The 17,285-nt window shown below is 37.1% G+C and overlaps 3 protein-coding genes across 3 annotated transcripts; 1 reads left to right on the forward strand and 2 right to left on the reverse strand.

The window, feature by feature from the left end:
* Positions 1 to 332: 332 nt before the first annotated feature.
* LOC149951834 (solute carrier family 45 member 3-like) lies at positions 333 to 11,595 on the reverse strand. Its single transcript, XM_090169685.1, is given in 6 exon segments — positions 333 to 786; positions 3,184 to 3,438; positions 4,437 to 4,500; positions 4,502 to 4,542; positions 6,957 to 7,564; positions 11,124 to 11,595. Coding segments are annotated over 6 exon segments (1,731 nt in total). The 3' UTR covers positions 333 to 495.
* A 2,436-nt stretch (positions 11,596 to 14,031) lies between these two features.
* LOC149951835 (uncharacterized) lies at positions 14,032 to 15,796 on the forward strand. The gene is made up of 3 exons (XM_090168276.1): positions 14,032 to 14,304; positions 14,494 to 15,069; positions 15,163 to 15,796. Exons 2-3 carry the CDS (start codon positions 14,496 to 14,498, stop codon positions 15,630 to 15,632), a joined length of 1,044 nt encoding a protein of 347 aa, XP_090024402.1. The 5' UTR covers positions 14,032 to 14,304; positions 14,494 to 14,495; the 3' UTR covers positions 15,633 to 15,796.
* LOC149951836 (uncharacterized) lies at positions 15,797 to 17,052 on the reverse strand. Its single transcript, XM_090168277.1, has 3 exons — positions 16,957 to 17,052; positions 16,829 to 16,881; positions 15,797 to 16,764 (listed from the first exon to the last, which is right to left on the reverse strand). The coding sequence occupies exons 1-3, from the start codon at positions 16,974 to 16,976 to the stop codon at positions 15,932 to 15,934; spliced, it is 906 nt and encodes a 301-aa protein (XP_090024403.1). The 5' UTR covers positions 16,977 to 17,052; the 3' UTR covers positions 15,797 to 15,931.
* Between the last annotated feature and the right edge of the window lie 233 nt (positions 17,053 to 17,285).

A 17,285-nucleotide genomic window follows, 5' to 3' on the forward strand; every position in this document is an offset into this window, starting at 1 on the left:
CACCAATTATTTGCGAAATTGTATCGAGCTTATTGTTTTTGGAAACAAAAACCTTTAGCCCCAGGGACTCAAATGTCACGATTTAGTCGGTTAGCGTACTTAACAAGTTGAGAAAAAGGCAAAATATAGTCCGGTGCCTAAGTAACCATCTACCGAACATTCGTCGCGAAAGCTAATAATATTTTAATTTTTTTGTAATTCTTAATTTTAATATAGGATATAATTAAATATTATATTAATTATCAAATTACTCTTTTAAGTTAAATCTCCCGTCGCCCTAGGGCCCATATTTCAAGAACAGAGAGCGACGAATCGAAGCGAAGTGAAAGCCCTTTATATGATATCTCCCTCTATAACGTAGGAGCCAGTTTGTAGATATATTAATTGAATATTAAATATGTCCCTTTATCAGAGTATAGTTCAGCGCCATGGCAATGATGGCAACGCGCGTAAAAAGATACGCTCGTTAGGATTAAACCCAAAGTCTTGCGGGACTCAACGGGGAGAGCGTACGGTGTTTGTTATGTTGTAGGTGACGTAACTGGAGGCGATGGTGGCGAGAACCGCCGTAGCGGCCGCGAAGAGAACGTACAGCGAAGCGGACTGGTAATAGTCCACTAAGTATCCGAGAAAAATGGCCGGGATGACTTGTGACAGAAAAGAGGCGGCGTCCAGAACAGCCATGTCCTCTCCGATTCCCCTCTTCATCCGTTTCCTGCCTCCTTCGTAGCTACTCCTGCAAGATGGCATTTTCTCCAAGGCTTCTTCATCGTTTAGAGCGGAATTCTTCAAAAAAAGGGGACATAAATTTATTTTTATACCTTTCATTTCTTTACAAAAGAATCGTTAACAATTATATAATATTTCCCGCAAAATATAGTCCAATTTATAGGCTGGCCTTTCTGAAAGTTTAAATCAACAGATGGTGAACTGATAATTGAAATATTTTGTAATAATGTAAAGTATTTAACGTAAAATATAGTCCATATTATAGGCTGACCTTTCTGAAAGTTTAAAGCAACAGATGGTGAAGTAAAAATTTAAATATTTGGTAAAAATAGATAATATTTTACGTAAAATGTATTAGGCTGACTTTCTGAAATATTTTGTAATAATAGAGAACGTTTTAACCCAAGTTATTATCTGACGTTCTGAAAGTTTAAAAAAAACTAATGAACTAAATATTTAAATATTTGTAATAAAATATAATATTTCACGTAAAATATAACCCAATTTATAGGCTAACGTTCTGAAAGTTTAAAAAACCGATGGTGAAGTAAAAATTTAAATATTTTATTTTAATAAAGATTTATTACCGAAAAATATAGATCAATAGACAAATTGAATAGAATAAGTCGCCATCTAGCGACACCACGAAATTAATTATGGGTTTTCAATTTTTAACGTTTTTCAAAGTGTTGTTTTGCCCTTTAAATTTTGTTCCGTGTTTTCAATTATTTGATATTTTTCGTAGTCAGGCGATTTAATCTTAGATCAATAATAAAAATTAACTTTTTAAACACAAATCACAGTTAAATCTCTGTTAGGCCTAACATGATTTTTCGAGTAGACGCAAAAAATATCGGTTAGGCCTAGCACGATTTTTCGAGTCGGTTAGGTCTAATTGACGGCTTTTAAAATTCATTTTGCGCGTGAAAATACCTCTATATGTTATGGTCAAAAAAGCACGCAAAGAAGGCTGTGTGCCCAAGACATGTACATGTAGTGTCGCGCGCTAAAACGTCATTTCTAAATCCGTCAATTTGACGCAAAAATCCTCTGTTAGGCCTAACACGAGTTCTTCCCGTAGATTGTACTTTCTAGGGAATCGCTGAATGGGAAGCGCCTATTGTTATACTTTTCATAAAATATAAATAAACTTCGAAGAAGAAACTTTCGCCGCTAGATGCGTGACCTAGTGGAGGTCTTTTAAGCAGATGGCGCCTGATTATTCCAGCGGCATTCTTCACAACATATATTTATCCTATTGGTAGTCTAGCCGATGCGTGTTTTTAAAACGAAACAACATGCACCTTCTGCTTAAAAAGACTAAAACTCGGTTACGCCACTAGCGGCGAAATACGTTCTAAGAACCTCATGCAAGTATAATATTCACGACCAGAACGATTTTAGCTGGAATTTACTACAAACTATAAATTTTTTAAATTGACGTTTACTAGGTTTTTTCCAATTCCGTTTCTTAAACAATGTGTGAAGTTGGCAGAATAAACCTCTCTTAAAGAAAACGAGGCGCCTCGATACCTACAGATGGCACCACTCGTTTTCCGCAGTTTTATTAAAAACCAAGGATCCTATATGTTAGAAGGATATGAGGTGAGGGACGTAAAATGGCAGCGCCGTAGAGAATCCGTCTTTAGATTCCGTCAAGGACAAAACATGGAGGAAGCACCGCCAAAATTTGACCTTGAGGGAATAGAAACAAAACGTCCCACGTTTAGAGGCTCTCTTAATATCGACGGAGCTGCCGGCGTTAGAAACAAGTATCCAGGCCAACTCCCACAAACGGGGGAATGGGGTGGGTAGAAAACTATGGGGGCCGCATTGGGGTAAATAATACCACGTGACAAGCCTACTGCCATCGCGCCCTCTAGACTTTTAAAAATAAGTTTTCGAAAGCATCTGGATTTTGAAAATCGAAACGAAAACAGTTCCTTAAGAATTAAGTATATAAAAATGTTATGTTTCTAATTTTGCGATAGTTATGATCATTATAATCCATAATAGCGCACTCAAATTTAAAAAAAGCTAAAACAGAAGTTAAACACAATTGTTATGATTTCCCGAACGGATTAATATTTCAATTCGAAATCCAGTAATAATTTTTATCGCTTTGTAAAGAGGGCGGCAAATGATGTAGCTCAAAGCAACGTCCCAAATATTTTCCCCGGGGAACCTCGTTTTCTTTCCCCCCTAACGCTCCCGTCTGTGGGTGTGATTCTTTATTTTTAGGATTTATTCTTCCGTGATTCTGCTAAACCATTCTCTGAAAAATTTTGGAGAAAACTCCAATCAAAGTGTACCTTGGTGCAGATTTGAAGAAATGTTAAATGAAGGTTTGAAATCAATTCACAACCCCCCACAGTTACTACGCTCAATTTTCACAACACTTTAAAATCCCTTTACCAAGGAAGGGACAAAATATGAGCAATCTTTGGAATATACCTGATTTGGTTCTTCGTGAAAGCGAGTGATCAGGTTATTAGGGATGGTATTGACAGACGCTACTCCCAGACCCGAGATCAAGGCCAAGATCTCCATCGGGAACACTCCCTCCAAGAACGAAGAAGTGGTGCAAAAAAGAGTACCCAGCATGCACAGCGAGAAGGTGGCCATCCCTAAGAAGAGTATGCTCCGATCCCCGAACCGACGCAGCATCTTGTCTTGCAGCAGAGCGGAATACAAAGCGGCTACAAGATTCTTTGTTTTAATGGCATCATCAAGAAAATCATTTAAAGAGCAAAAGACGAAACCATAGAAAAAATAACTTCGTATATAGATAGGAAACTTCAATGGGGCAACCCACGGACAGTAAATTAAGAGGACAGGTTTTCGATAGCCTTCCACATTGCATTTTATTTCTCCCCGCGTATCAATCAGCTCGAGAGACTCCGAGGGAGTCTTGCAAGGTCGTTTGTACCACGTGATCTTCAAATTTCAAAATGGCAATCTAACGCGGTTGATATTGTTACGTAGTTTTTTGCGCTTTATATTTTAGTAATTTTTAATTCTGGTTTTTTAATTCAATAAAAACTATCAATTGATATTTAGTATATCGTATTTAATCTATAAAACGTGAAAAAATACATTTTGACGTAAAAATGTACTTCGTGTTTATATTTTTTCTTTTTTCGAATAGTATCGTCCACTCTTAGCGATACTTGTTTTTTTTTAAATAACCTTGGACGGACTCCCTTAGTGTGATTGGCTTACGGGGGCTAAAAACCAGGCTTTTTACCGATCCTCTAAAATCTACTATCCATGGGCAAACTAACTCTCACGAGATTGCCCTGACATCTAGTGACCGCGCCAGTTGGCTGTGTTCTCAAGAGCGTACAACGCATTGAGAAATTTGAGGTCGGAATTTTGTGAATAAACGTATTTTGCAAGGTAAATGTCTTCAAATATACCAGAAATGGCGTTTAAAACAAACTTGAAATCCTTACTGAATGCTATTTCTTTAGTGCTATTTTTTAAATTTGCTCTCAGTTCAAGAAAAAGTACTTTTAATACATATAGCTCGCTTAAGCCTTTGCAATTGGGATTGCGTTACACCAAGGTTCTAGCTTGTGCGAACTTCACCATATAATATTATTCGGGTGCCGCCACCAGATGTCGGCCAAAATTCTGGGGTCACTTCTACAACATGAAGTTTCCTATCTTTATACGAACTTATTTTATCTATGGACGAAACCTACCAAACACGCATTGCAAGAGGAGAGCCCAAGAGCCCGTTCGCACTCCTTCGTCGTATAAAAACCTCACTGAAAGTTCGGTCTCGTTGGGGCTACCGTGGTACATCACCTACATTTAAGCGTTTATGGTTTTAGTCAGAGCGTATTCGATAGAAAATAATCTGCTCTTGGTTTAGGTAGAAAGTGTTTAAAGCAAGTGACTACTTTTTCGTATTACCAAAATATTAATTAGTTATACCATATGTAACATAATAACCAGGGCTGTGCGATTAATGTTTTTAGGCAATCGAGTATCAAATTTTTTACATCGAGTATTCGATTCGTGTAATATTGAAGCCGAGTCGAGTAATCGAGTAACTAAAAAAACCCTCGAGTATTATTTTTAACGAGTCATCGAGTACTTGATTAGGAGCTGGTTTTATTCAAGTTATTATGAAATTAAATTTAAAAGGAGTATAAAGTAACTTTCAATGTTGAAAAATATTCCTTTAATTTAAATGAACCACAGTTTACACAACTTGTAGGTACCGTTTATTGCCCCCCCCCCCCCCCCACAAAAACGTTTTAAAAACACCTCTTTGAACTCTGAAGCAACGAGGATAGAAAAACAAATACTCGACGAGTTTAGAGAGCAGATTATTCGAGTAATCGGGTACCCGAATATGCAATTTTTTGGTACTCGGTAATCGACGAGTATTATGCAATTACTTATTCGAAGTAGAGTTCGAGTACTCGGCCTCAAAAAAGGCCGAGTACTCGATGATGTTCGAGTACTCGCACAGCCCTAATAATCACTCGTAAGTATGCCACAAAAGCAATTTTTTAATGAAACCTTTGTTCACGGGATAGGACATAAATTACTTCCACTTGCAACTCCGTGACGAAAACCGCGTCATTATTAATATTATAATTAATTAATTATATTAATATAATTATTACTATTGGGAAAAATAAGTTAGTGGAGCAGATTCTGAAAACGCCCAGAATTCCTCGCGCGCTTCTAACTTTAACAATCTACAGTTTAGCTCGTGTCTGGCGATCAAGTTATTTCGTTTAAATAGTAACCCTTTCAATAGCGCAGGGATTAGAAGATTTTTTTCATTTTGGGTCCCCTTACTGTTTGGTCCGTGTGAAACAACGCTAAAACTCGTCTCAACATATTGGTATTTCACCAAAACGACTCCTACCAAAGCAACAGTGCGAAATATTTAAATTCAATCCCGCGATTTCCCAGTTTAACCGGAAAAGAATATAACTTATAACTCTTTAAATAATACTTAATCTACTACAATCTCTGTTGATAAACATAATTTAGGTTTCCAGTTATATTTCAACTTATTTTGGCAAAATTTTACTTTATGGGAATTAGTGTAGTGGAACACGCGACGAACGCCAAAGTTGACCTATTTCAAGGTTGGATTGGATTGGGTTGGGTTAAGGAGAAAGCACATATTACCCATTCCCATAAAATAAAATTAAACCCTTTTCTTGTTGAATAGAAAAGTGTTTGTTATAATTTAAGAAATTATATTCGAGCGTAAGCCTTGGTCATTTACGGTGAAATAGAGAGACTTTGCCTTGAAATATACTTATTCCACGTAGGTAAGCTTCGCAAAACTCAACCTATCGGATCTAATAAACTAGGCTGAACCTCTATCGTAGCACCCACTTGCTATCACTATAAATTTATTCGTGGTTTCATTCTGTATAGCCACGGCCAACTTTTATTTCGCGGCCAACCCCTTTGCCGAAATTCTATGAGCCAGCTGTAACAAGCGTGGCGCTAAACTCATACAGTTCTTTATATTGGCTTCAATGCAAAAATTATTCTTTAAATAATATTCCGCTAGGGGCGCTCAACTCATACAGATATCTTTGCTCGTAGATTAACATAGAAACTTCAACGAATGGGTTGGCCACTATAGCGCGCGATTAAAGTTGGCCGTGGTATAGCCAATGAGGTAGATCGAGGTACAAAAAATCTGGGATTCACGGGACACGTTTCATTTGAGTAGGAGAATTAGGCTTAAGTTTCAACTTTATCCAATCGTGTTGGCGCCATCTGTTTCTATAAGCAGACACTTTTGGAAAATATATTAAGGTTTAGTTTTCAAATAACACGATAGATGGCGTCGACACGATTTTATTAAGTTCATTTACTATGCCTAACTCTCCAACTCAACAAATATTGTCCCGCAAAACGGTAGGTCCTGGACGGCGGATTTGGTACTCTATTTATTCGGGTATAATATAGCGCCATCTACCTTAATATCAGTCAACTAATTATGTTAAGAAATAGCAAACGACTTTTCAATTTCCATGTTTTTAGATTGAAACTTTGAGCTGTTGTGCAGAGATAATTTTGAACGAGCAGCTTTCACATATTTAATTTAAAACTCGTTCGATAGGCGGCGATACTTAATTATGACCAAAATTTAAACTACGCACGAAGCCTATAGTCAATCAAAAATATTTATTTTCGGAAAACCGCTGGTAATGTAAAACTTCAAAAACAGCTCTTACTTTGCCAACGTAATCGGTGAAGAACAGATCGTGCGAATGCAACGCCATCCAGCAGAGTAAATCGGCAATGAATAACCGAACCATGAAACCGGGTAATCGGATGAAGGAATGGATAAAGCGGAAAAAGCCGTTGAGGAGGCGATGACACCCGCAAAACACAGAGGTGACGTTATTCGCGAACTTTTTCCTGTTTGTCCTGCAATTGGCGGTGGCGCGGGCCAAGTTGGCCGTAGTTATCACTTCCTTGATGTGCCATTTTCGCGTCTTCGTCTCTTCCGCGTCCATCCCTGTATTGTTTTTGACTATTTCTTCGGTGGTTTTGGAAGATGAGATGTTGTTTTGAATTTCAACGAGTTGTAGGAGCGGAGTGTCATCTTCCTCCCGCGACGCTAGTTCAAGGGCGTCTCTTTTAGCGAGGGAGCGCTTCAACGACACGGTGGCGAGCGTCAAAATAAGAAACATCGAGTAAAATACCGCCATGACTATGAAGACCACTTTTTCTTGGGAACCGAACAACGCGCCAATCGCCGTTTTGTTCCAGTCCAGTGAAGTTATTAAATACCCGAATGCACTACCAGAGTTCAACATAAATGAAAACACGGTGAAACCTGCGAAAGACACTTCTATAAATATCTAATATAAATAATATATAGCGCTAGTGCGCTGCTTCAGTAATACTTGCAAACAACTACTACCGCTTTGAGTTTGCTCTTCGGTTTCCCCTTCCCATAAAAACTTGCTTAGGTTAACGGTAAGAGTGAGCGTAGGGAGCTGTTGGATCACGTGGCACGAAAGCCTGGCTACCACCCTCCTACGCAATGTAGCCCCACCCTCTTACCATGCATCAAGAATCTAAGGGGACTCACTGTTCAGGCTCTAAAAAGAACGCGTTAATACTGGGAATAGAAAAATCACGGTTGATTTTAGTTCAATGTGGTCAAACTTGGCGTCGCTGAAGTCGATTTCCGACGTAGTTTCGTAGAGAAGCTAGAGAGTTCACGTTCAATTTGGACAAAATGGCGCCGTTGTTGTCGGTTAAATGATTAGGTTTACGTAAGTTTTAGATCTTTTATTTTGGAAATTGGTTCTTTAAAAGTTTAAGTAATGGTAATTAACCATTGTGTTAAATAAAAATAAGCAGTAACCCCAATATGGTTGAGGTTTTTTAAACAAATTAACTGGAATCCATTTAATTTTTAACCTAACTTTATCGCACGTACTGTTGCCTAAGCCCCGACTAAGATTATCCAAGGAGCCTATATGTTAGAAGGATATGAGGCGAGGGACGTAAAATAGAGAATCCGTCTTTAGATTCCGTCAAGGACAAAACATGGAGGAAGCACCGCCAAAATTTGTCCTTGAGGGAATAGAAACAAGACGTCCCACGTTTAGAGGCTCTCTTAATATCGACGGCGTTTGAAAACACGGGCTGGCCGGGGGGCTACCTATCCTTCTAACATATAGGATCCTTGGATTATCATATTGATAGTTGAAAAGAATTCTTGAGGCGCTTCAAAGTGCAGAAGTACCCCAGTAAGCCTTCCGATTTAGGCCGGGCCTACCGTGTCAAAGCTTGGATTAACAATAGTAGTGCCTACCTGGATATATCACTAGCGTTCCGCGTTCATTTCCTAAGTGTTTGTTACGGGTTCTGCCTTGTAGAAGGCTACGTGTTACGGAAGTTTCGGAAATTATCCGTTAACTTCGCCGAAGCGGCGCTGCTGTCGCAAAAGTCATTTGCTTGTCAGGTTTCTTCCAAGTGATATATCCAGGTAGGCACTACTATTGTTAATCCAAGGTCAAAGTATCGGGAACCGTGAGTGCCCTTATATTCTTGGTCCATGCTCCTACGCATTGTAACCCGGGCACCTGAGTTAATGGCTTTAAAAGTCGCTCGATAATTTAGGCGTAATGTGGTGCCTTGGGTATTAACCTAGTTGATTATTATTATTATTATTATTACATGTTCATTCTTTGGTTTCAAAAATTCGACTTTAATGGGTAGTTCCTTGGGCGTATCAAAGATAATATAAACCTCACGCGCAAGTCAATAAACTTCGTGCGTAGATTAAATTTTGGTCACAAGTATCGCCGCCTACCGACCGAGTTTTAAAGCTGTCTGCTCGTTCAAAATTATCTTCACAACAGCTGAAAGCTTCAACCAAAAAACATTGAAATTCAAAAGTCGTCTGCTATTTCTTCACATATTTAGTTGACTGATATTAATTCAGATGGCGCTATATTTTGAAGCTTATAGCGTTTACCCACTTAATGCCAGAACTCCGAAAAAAATTAGCTCCATAGTTGCCATGTAATCAACTATAGATAATACCATGGCCAACTTCAATTCGAATCTAGGCTACAGAGTTCTATATTATCTTAGATAGAATGTACATAGTCAGACGTTCTTCAGATATATCTAAGGAAACGTACGTTAAGTTTGACACTCATATCTACATTACTTAAACAAATAGGTTTACAGGTTTGCCAAATAAATGTCTCATTTTGAGCCTCCCTGGTTCGAGTAAAATTTCCCTCGTCGTTTCATACTCAAAGTAGAAAATTTATAGAATATTGAGATAAATGCTTTTTATTATAAAGCTGTCGTTTCGAAAGATCCATATCGAATAACGGGATTGACTTTGAAATTACGGGTTCGAACCGGATCAAGTAGATAATTTTCGGTTAATCAATGAAATTTATTTCAGATGCAAGGACGATTTGGAGCTAATATTTTTTTTTATACCATAAAAGTAATATTAAGCTAACCATTTTTTTGTTTCCAGATATAAATCAAATCGTATGAAATTAATTAAGTTCATAGCTCACTTAGAATAATACTTTTTTTCGCGATATCGAATATGGTCTAGCGTCTGCTACAGACAAATTAAAAAGTCATAAGAACGTTTTTTCTTAAATAAACTTATCAACAAATAAGCAAACGATTTAAAAATTATATTAAAATGCAAGTATCATTTTTTATAATGTCAAATTTACGAATAACAATAGGAAAAGCTATTAGCGTCTGCTTTAGCCGCTACCTAACTGGCTTTCAATGTCGAAACAAAGGGGGCGTAGCGATAGTTTTCGGTCGCTAATAGCTGGGCTATGACACTCCTCAACAACATGCATGGGAGCCTTGTAGAAGTGTACCCGTAGCTGTATTGCGTACAATAATAATAATAAACTAGATAAATTTATCCCAGGTGGCCATGTTATAATGTGTAGGAGGTTGGTGGAAAAACCTTTATGACAACCAAGTCAATATAGCTCTCTTCACTTACTATTTCCTACACCCTTATAATTTCCTTAGGCCAGCGCTAGTCAGGTTAAGCAAACACCAGAAAACGTGTAGAATGTGCAGATTGCGCACACAAAGGTCAACAAGTTCCCACTGCACGTTTTCGGGCGCTGCGGGCTTAACATGTCTACTATTTTAAGGTTTACCGTAGGACTAATAGAGCAGAAAAACCTATTTGTTAAGAATGATAACTATTTATAATAATGATAATTATAATGAGCTAGGTTAATACCCAAGGCACCACCCTAGGCCCAAGTCATGAAGCGATTTTTCAACGCTTTTATCCCAGGTGTCCGGGTTAAAATGGGTAGGATGGTGGATTGGTGGTCAGCGCCGTCTTAAGGCATGGGCTAAATGGGCTACAGCCCAGGGCCCCCAGCCAGTTTTGGGGCCCCGGATAGGCCAGCCATACAGCCTCTACTCTAGGGATAAGGGTTTAGTTGGTTAAATATTATATATGCTCATTTAATATTATATATCTTTTAGTTACGTCTAATGTAAATTGACTCATTCCCACATCGTGTGTCATTCGGTACCTACCATTTCTAAAACCTAACAGCGACTCACTGTCAGTAAAAATCTTATTTTCAGTATGTTATACTTTTGAAATTAAAAGTTTTGGTTTGAATTGTGTAGTTGAATTTAGACAACTGACATACAAAGGCTGACCGTTGTGGATCGCAAAGTTCTTAAGAAATAATTTAGCCCAGGGCCCCAAAAGGTCTTAAGACGGGCCTGTTGGTGGTGGTAAGTTCTTCGTGCCAAGCGAGCCAACAGCTCCCTTCACTCATTAGACAGGTTAATCCACCACCTTTCAAGGTTCACTCAACAACTAACGGATAAGAAACACATATTTGATAGCTTACCTTGATCGGTTTGCCCCATCTCCAATAGAACATCGGAAACCAAAGCTTTGCAAGGATTTAGCAGCGACTGCGTGGTCAAATCGAGTAGTATGACGCCTGCCGCTAAAACGGAAATGGTGGTCCATCCGATGAAATGGGCGAATTCGCGACAATACGGAATGACCACCAACGAAAACAACATCAAGACGCTCAACCCCACGATGAAGGGTTCTCGGTGTCCGGAAAAAGGCCACACCACGGTCATCTTATCGCTGCAACGTCCGATCAGAGGCACTACGAACAACGACACCAAGGGACCGATCCCGACCACAACACCCATGACGGTTCCCGAGAAGCCCAGCTTGAGCATCAAGGGCGGGATATAAGTGAAACTGGCACTGGCGCAAACTTCGACCCCGAAAACCACCATGTTAACCCCTACCAAGTAAAACCAGCAGGTCCACTTCGACTGGCCAGTTTTGGACGGCGTCATGATGAAGAGTAAAGTGTTTCAAATATTCAAATTAGACGCGAAAGAGCTTCGTAGACAATGATGACAATTACGAGAAGGGAATTTTTCCATCAGGAAAATCTAAGCGACGATTATCTTCCACTTTTTTCAAACCGCGGATAACAAATACTTATGCGTTTTCAATAATAAAACGAAACCTGCGGTGTTTTTCAGCATCTGTTTAGTGCAGCGTTGTCAGAAGTACGATAATTATCGTACAAGTCGATAACTTCGAGCTAATTTGACTGGACGTGCGAAATTTTCAATGGCGTACTATATAGATAATTCGGCTTGCACATACGATAATGTACGATAATTTTTTAAATTCAGCTTGCACATACGATAATGTACGATAATTTTTAAAATTCAGATTGCGCGTACGATAATGTACGATAATTTTTAAAATTCAGCTTGCACGTACCATTATGTACGATAATTATTTAAATTCAGTTTGCGCGTACCTCAATGCACGATAATTTTTAATGTTCAGTTTGCACGTACCACAATGCACGATAATTTTTTAAATTCAGCTTGCACGTACCATTATGTACGATAATTTTTAAAATTCAGCTTGCACGTACCATTATGTACGATAATTTTTAAAATTCAGCTTGCACGTACCATTATGTACGATAATTTTTTAAATTCAGTTTGCGCGTACCACAATTATGCACGATAATTTTTAAAATTCAGCTTGCGCGTACGATAATATAATAATGTACGATAATGTACGATTTTTTTTTAATTCAGCTTGCACGTGCAATAATGCACGATAACTTTTTAAATTGGCTGAAATCCAGGTAAAAACGACTTTTAATCATAAGTTTTCAATCGGTCGAACGTAAAGTGCTATTAAAAATTTTATTTTACAAGTTTAACGTCAATATCTCACACAAAATTCTCTACCGCCAGTTTTTAGGCGAACGATAATATTTTTCTGAAATTTTTTCATCTATATGGTACGATAATTTGAGTTAACTTTATTGGATTTAGGTAGATAGTTGTGAAGATTGTACTATGAAAGTCACGGTCAATTGTTTTGGCATTATCCCTTTAAATATGAACGTGTGATATTCGATATCTGAAGTTAGGAATATGCAGCTTGTAGATTTTCAATATATTAACATTAATCATAAATTTACGTTATTGTATCATAGTGTAAGTGTTGGATGTTCATATAATAATCGGCACTTTATTATAATAGATCGTTAATTTAAAATTTAACAGGACTATCTCGTAAATTTTGAAAAAAAAGGTCTTCGTAAGAGTTAAAGTTTCGAATGTCATAATTACCATAAATTTAAAAGAAAAAACTTTAATCTTGTAACTGTGCCAGATTAAATTCCTAAAAACAAAGACTTTCAAAATAGATTTTTCTCCTGTCTAACGTAAAGATTAATTATCGGAAATTTCCCAGCGTATATCTTTAAAAATAAAGTTAGAGTACTTTCAAATATTTCAAATAATAACGACTTTTTAAAGCTACCAAATCCGCATCCACGACATAGGCTATTTTATTTTTAAAATAATATAAAATATTTACCCAAATTTCGCTAAGTTTATTTCAATTCGACGTGATTTTTTGAGTACATCTCTTCAGTCAAAACCCTAAACTAGCTATGTGTCAGTCGATTTTTCAATTCAATAAAGGGAATATATGTATTAATAGTCATGATAAAATCTTCCGTCGACCACTAACGGTTGAGGTAAAAACCTTCGGGAACTTGGAAAAAAATTAACCATTTATTCCAAAGGAAACAAGTTTGAGAATATGTTTACGTCGAGATTAAAGTGACCTTGTGGATAAAGGGGATTTTTAAGCGTAGTTTTATATAGCGAACCTCTTCGATTGTACTGTTTATTTCATGGATATTTTACTTATTTGCGTATTACATAAGTTTTGGATATTTCGTAATATTCATAATGACGGTAATTTAATTTTGGAAAACAATACCCCGTTGAATTTTAAAAGGTAATTTTTATTCATATGTGCGTATCACGCATATTTTTATCATTAAGATTACTCTATGTTTAACCATGGACACTGTATCTCTAACCGGACGGGAAAAGCAGCCTAAAAGAGGTACCTCCTCACTGTCCGTTTGCGTCCTACTTCGTATTAGCTGAAATAGTCGGCCGTACTCGATTCGCAGGGCCGTCAAGGTCATTCGAAAGAATTTAAACCCCCATTTCAAACGGAACGTTTTGTCGACCACGTGACGAATTATATGGCATTGACAGCCCGAAACTTTCAAAATTCTTGAACCTCCCCCCTTTACAGAGAGACGGTGGCGGCGGCAGGTGATTTCGTATTGTGGAAGCTACAGCTTTTCCCGTCCGGTTAGAGATACAGTGTCCATGGTTTAACGTAAAAGAAACCCCATCAAAATAAAAATTCCGATCATGAGTTTTTCAGGTATGAAAAGACTGATCAAAATATCTTTGGCTTACGCGTCCAAAGTTGGCCAGAAAACGTTAACGGTAACAGCAAGACCGTGGTGCCATCTACTATATAGTCTCTGAAACAGCCGAAGCCCTTCATAGATGGCCCAAAGAAATATTCGAATTGTATGACGTCATTTAACGTTTTAACTGACTTGTAAAGGCTTAATGTAAAAGTAAAATTATATAGTAATAAATCTTCATTATAGTTTTTTAAATTATTAATGCTTTTTCATTATATTTAAAGAGGTTTGTAAGTTATTTATTTTAAATTAGTCCATTGGTTTGAATTTTTAGTTTTTTCAATACACTTTAAAAAAAGGAAGAAAATTCCAAATAGCAATTTTCACTAAGGCTTATTTTAAGCAGTGCTGCTTCAGTGATGTTAGAAACCATACTGGCCATAACTAATTAACTTCATTTTATTCATAATTCCAGTCATGAGCTGTATTGTACCTAATTGTCGAAATGGAAAACGTTCCAAAATTGAAAATCTGTCATTTCACGAGTTTCCTTCAGATTTGAACTTGCGCAAGCTTTGGCTTGAGGTTATTGAGAAACCAAACTGGACGCCAAACACAACATCAAATTCCTCTAGAATATGTAGTATGCATTTTGAAGAGTCTGATTTTGCCCTGACAGCGACTAAACGTAAACGCCTTCGTCCCGGAGTTATACCTTCTATATTTTGGGATGAACATGGAAATGTTATTAAGAAAGTTATTGACAATGCTTATTTGGAAACGATGCAACCCATTTTGAAACATTCACGATGGGTTCCTGACACAAATAATTTGCCAGTACATGAATCGAAATACCCTCCATTAATGGAACAAGCCGCACACAGGATGAAAGATAACCATCAATTGGAAGAGATTGTTGTAGAAGAGGAGTCGCATAACTCAGTTGCGGGCCAAAATCTTGGATTAGTACTAGGATCGCAGCACATGGTTCAGAATGTGGATGGATCCCAAATCCTAGTCCTGTTGGATCAGGCCCAACAACAAATGCAAGGTAACGAGGGTATAAGCGGTCTGGATCATATGTATCGTTCAAAACCAGAATTTATAAGTGGTCATAACTCTGAAACTTTTTGTATAAATACAGCTCAGAAGACGGTTGGACGCAACAACTTGCAAGCCAGAAGCGAAAATATTAAACATTACCAGGATCCCTTAACAGTCAGAAAATGGAAAAAGAAATTCCTTACGGCCAATCGAAAGATTCACCAGCTTCAAAACAAATTGAAAAAATACCAAAAAATTGCCAAGGAATTTAAATCTAAGTCCAGTATCATCCGACAAGCCGTGAAAATATCCCAGTCAGCGGAAATCAACCACAATGACGCTTTTCTCTTCGATTTAATCAACAATTTTGAGAAGAAAAAGCGCGTTTTCTCGGAATCTACCATTAAACATTGCAATTCCTGGCAAAATTTATCTCCGAAAGGGTACGAATACCCTCGTAGACACGGACTTTTAACTCTACCAAGTAAACACGTTTTACAAAAATATCTTGAACAGATATCCGAAACTCCGATGGAAGGTCAAACAACGGAAGTTCAAATATTAAATTAAAACATTTAAAATTGTAAACAGTGGCGTTCCCAAATTAGCCATGGAATTAAAATTAAACGCAAATTCCCTGCGTATTTTTCAAACTAGTGTTAATAAAAACCTCATCCATTATGTATAAATGTTGAAAGTTCTTTTGCCAGTGTCATTAAATTTTGCTTTTCACGAGTATAAAAAGTTTTATTGTAAAATTACTTATGGGAACTGTACAAAATTTAAAATTTTAAAAATACAAAGAAATTTAAATATTTAGCAACCTTTTTAATAACAAATTTTGTCAAAGCCCAAAGTTAATATAAATTTCATGCTTCTGCTGGTTTTAAGTTGGGGTGTAATGGTTTTGCGCTTCTTTTTCTTGAAAGCCCAACTCTCAAACCAACTGATGGTAAATTCACTGGTTTAACGTGCTGTAACAAATCTGAAGGAGAGTTATTTGATGTAACTATAGGTTTTTGTTTAAGTGTCATTCTGGGAGACAATTTTGGCATGATATTAATGGGTTTGTTTTGATTGGATTTACCAAGGTCTGTTTTTTTACTGGTGGATTTGGTTGTAATTATGTCAGGTTTATCAGTTTTACAAGCCATTTTTACTTTTGAGCTTTTCATTTCTTCATCTTCCAAAGACAAATCCTTGTTGCTAAAAGAACCTTTATTTATATTAATATCAGGGTCGGTTAGATTTACTTTCACTTCATGTTTCTTTAAATTCTCTAAATCTCGAAGGTATTTCTTTATTTTATCTGCATCTGGAAGTTTCTCCTCAACCTTTTTACTATCCTCATTATGGTTTTCAACTTTAATTGGTTCATCTACTTTTGATTTTGTATCATTTGCTATTATCTGAGATTTTGCAGATGGTAAAGTTTTGGAACATTGGTTTTCATCTTTGGAAGTATCTGTAGCTTTCTTTTTGTACTTTGATGAAGGCTGGAAATTATCTTCATCATCAGAGTCATCAATTAAAACTATTTCCTTTGATTTTGCTAAGGTTTTTTTCAGGTTACGTTCAAAAACCCGTTCCGAAACACTGTTTCGTTTGTTTGACTTTTCTTCAACAAATGCGGTTGCTTTGTTATCCTTTTTAAGTTTCGTTTTCTTTACTTTGTTGGGCGGAGAAAATGATTGAAAGTCTTCTATAGGAAAAAATTTAAACTTAATTTTATAAAAAGACTTCATTAGGGTTTACAAATATCCTACCATCACTATCCGCACCAATACTGACTTTTGCATAATTAATTTCCTTTCGGAATCTACATTAGAAATATATGAATATCAAATTTTACAATAATACAAACATATTACCATATTATGATGATAATATTCACCTAGTGTTCCTCTCGGACATGATAGATTTCAACTAGTACTGCCCTTACAGTCTGTTTTCCCTCCAAAATTAATTTTAAATCCCCAAGAAACCGAGTTGCCAGCACTAGACTTATTTTTCCCTCGAAATTTAAAGCCGCATGCCACGGGAATAAAAAAAGAGCCGCGACTTTAAAAAAACATGTTTTTCACTTTTTTGATAGGTTTCAACCATAGAAATCTCATAGGTTCTTTTTGAATGGCCGTAGAGTGGTTCCGCCAAGGAGTATAATAATCCTCCTTGGTTCCGCCAAGGACAGTAGATACTGGGACGAGAAAGTGTGTTGGCGGC

Source organism: Leiobunum rupestre, chromosome 3, assembly GCF_980474605.1.
Source record: "Leiobunum rupestre chromosome 3, qqLeiRupe1.1.hap1, whole genome shotgun sequence".
NCBI lineage: Eukaryota > Metazoa > Arthropoda > Arachnida > Opiliones > Sclerosomatidae > Leiobunum > Leiobunum rupestre.

Excerpts from the sequence above, each read along its gene's own strand:
- LOC149951835 (XM_090168276.1), top strand. The coding sequence starts at position 14,496 with ATGAGCTGTATTGTACCTAATTGTCGAAATGGAAAACGTTCCAAAATT. Across the intron at positions 15,070-15,162 it reads GGCCCAACAACAAATGCAAG|CTCAGAAGACGGTTGGACGC; the intron begins GTAACGAGGGTA and ends GTATAAATACAG.
- LOC149951836 (XM_090168277.1), bottom strand. The coding sequence starts at position 16,976 with ATGTCCGAGAGGAACACTAG. Across the intron at positions 16,882-16,956 it reads ATGTCCGAGAGGAACACTAG|ATTCCGAAAGGAAATTAATT; the intron begins GTGAATATTATC and ends TTTCTAATGTAG. Across the intron at positions 16,765-16,828 it reads TATTGGTGCGGATAGTGATG|AAGACTTTCAATCATTTTCT; the intron begins GTAGGATATTTG and ends TTTTTCCTATAG.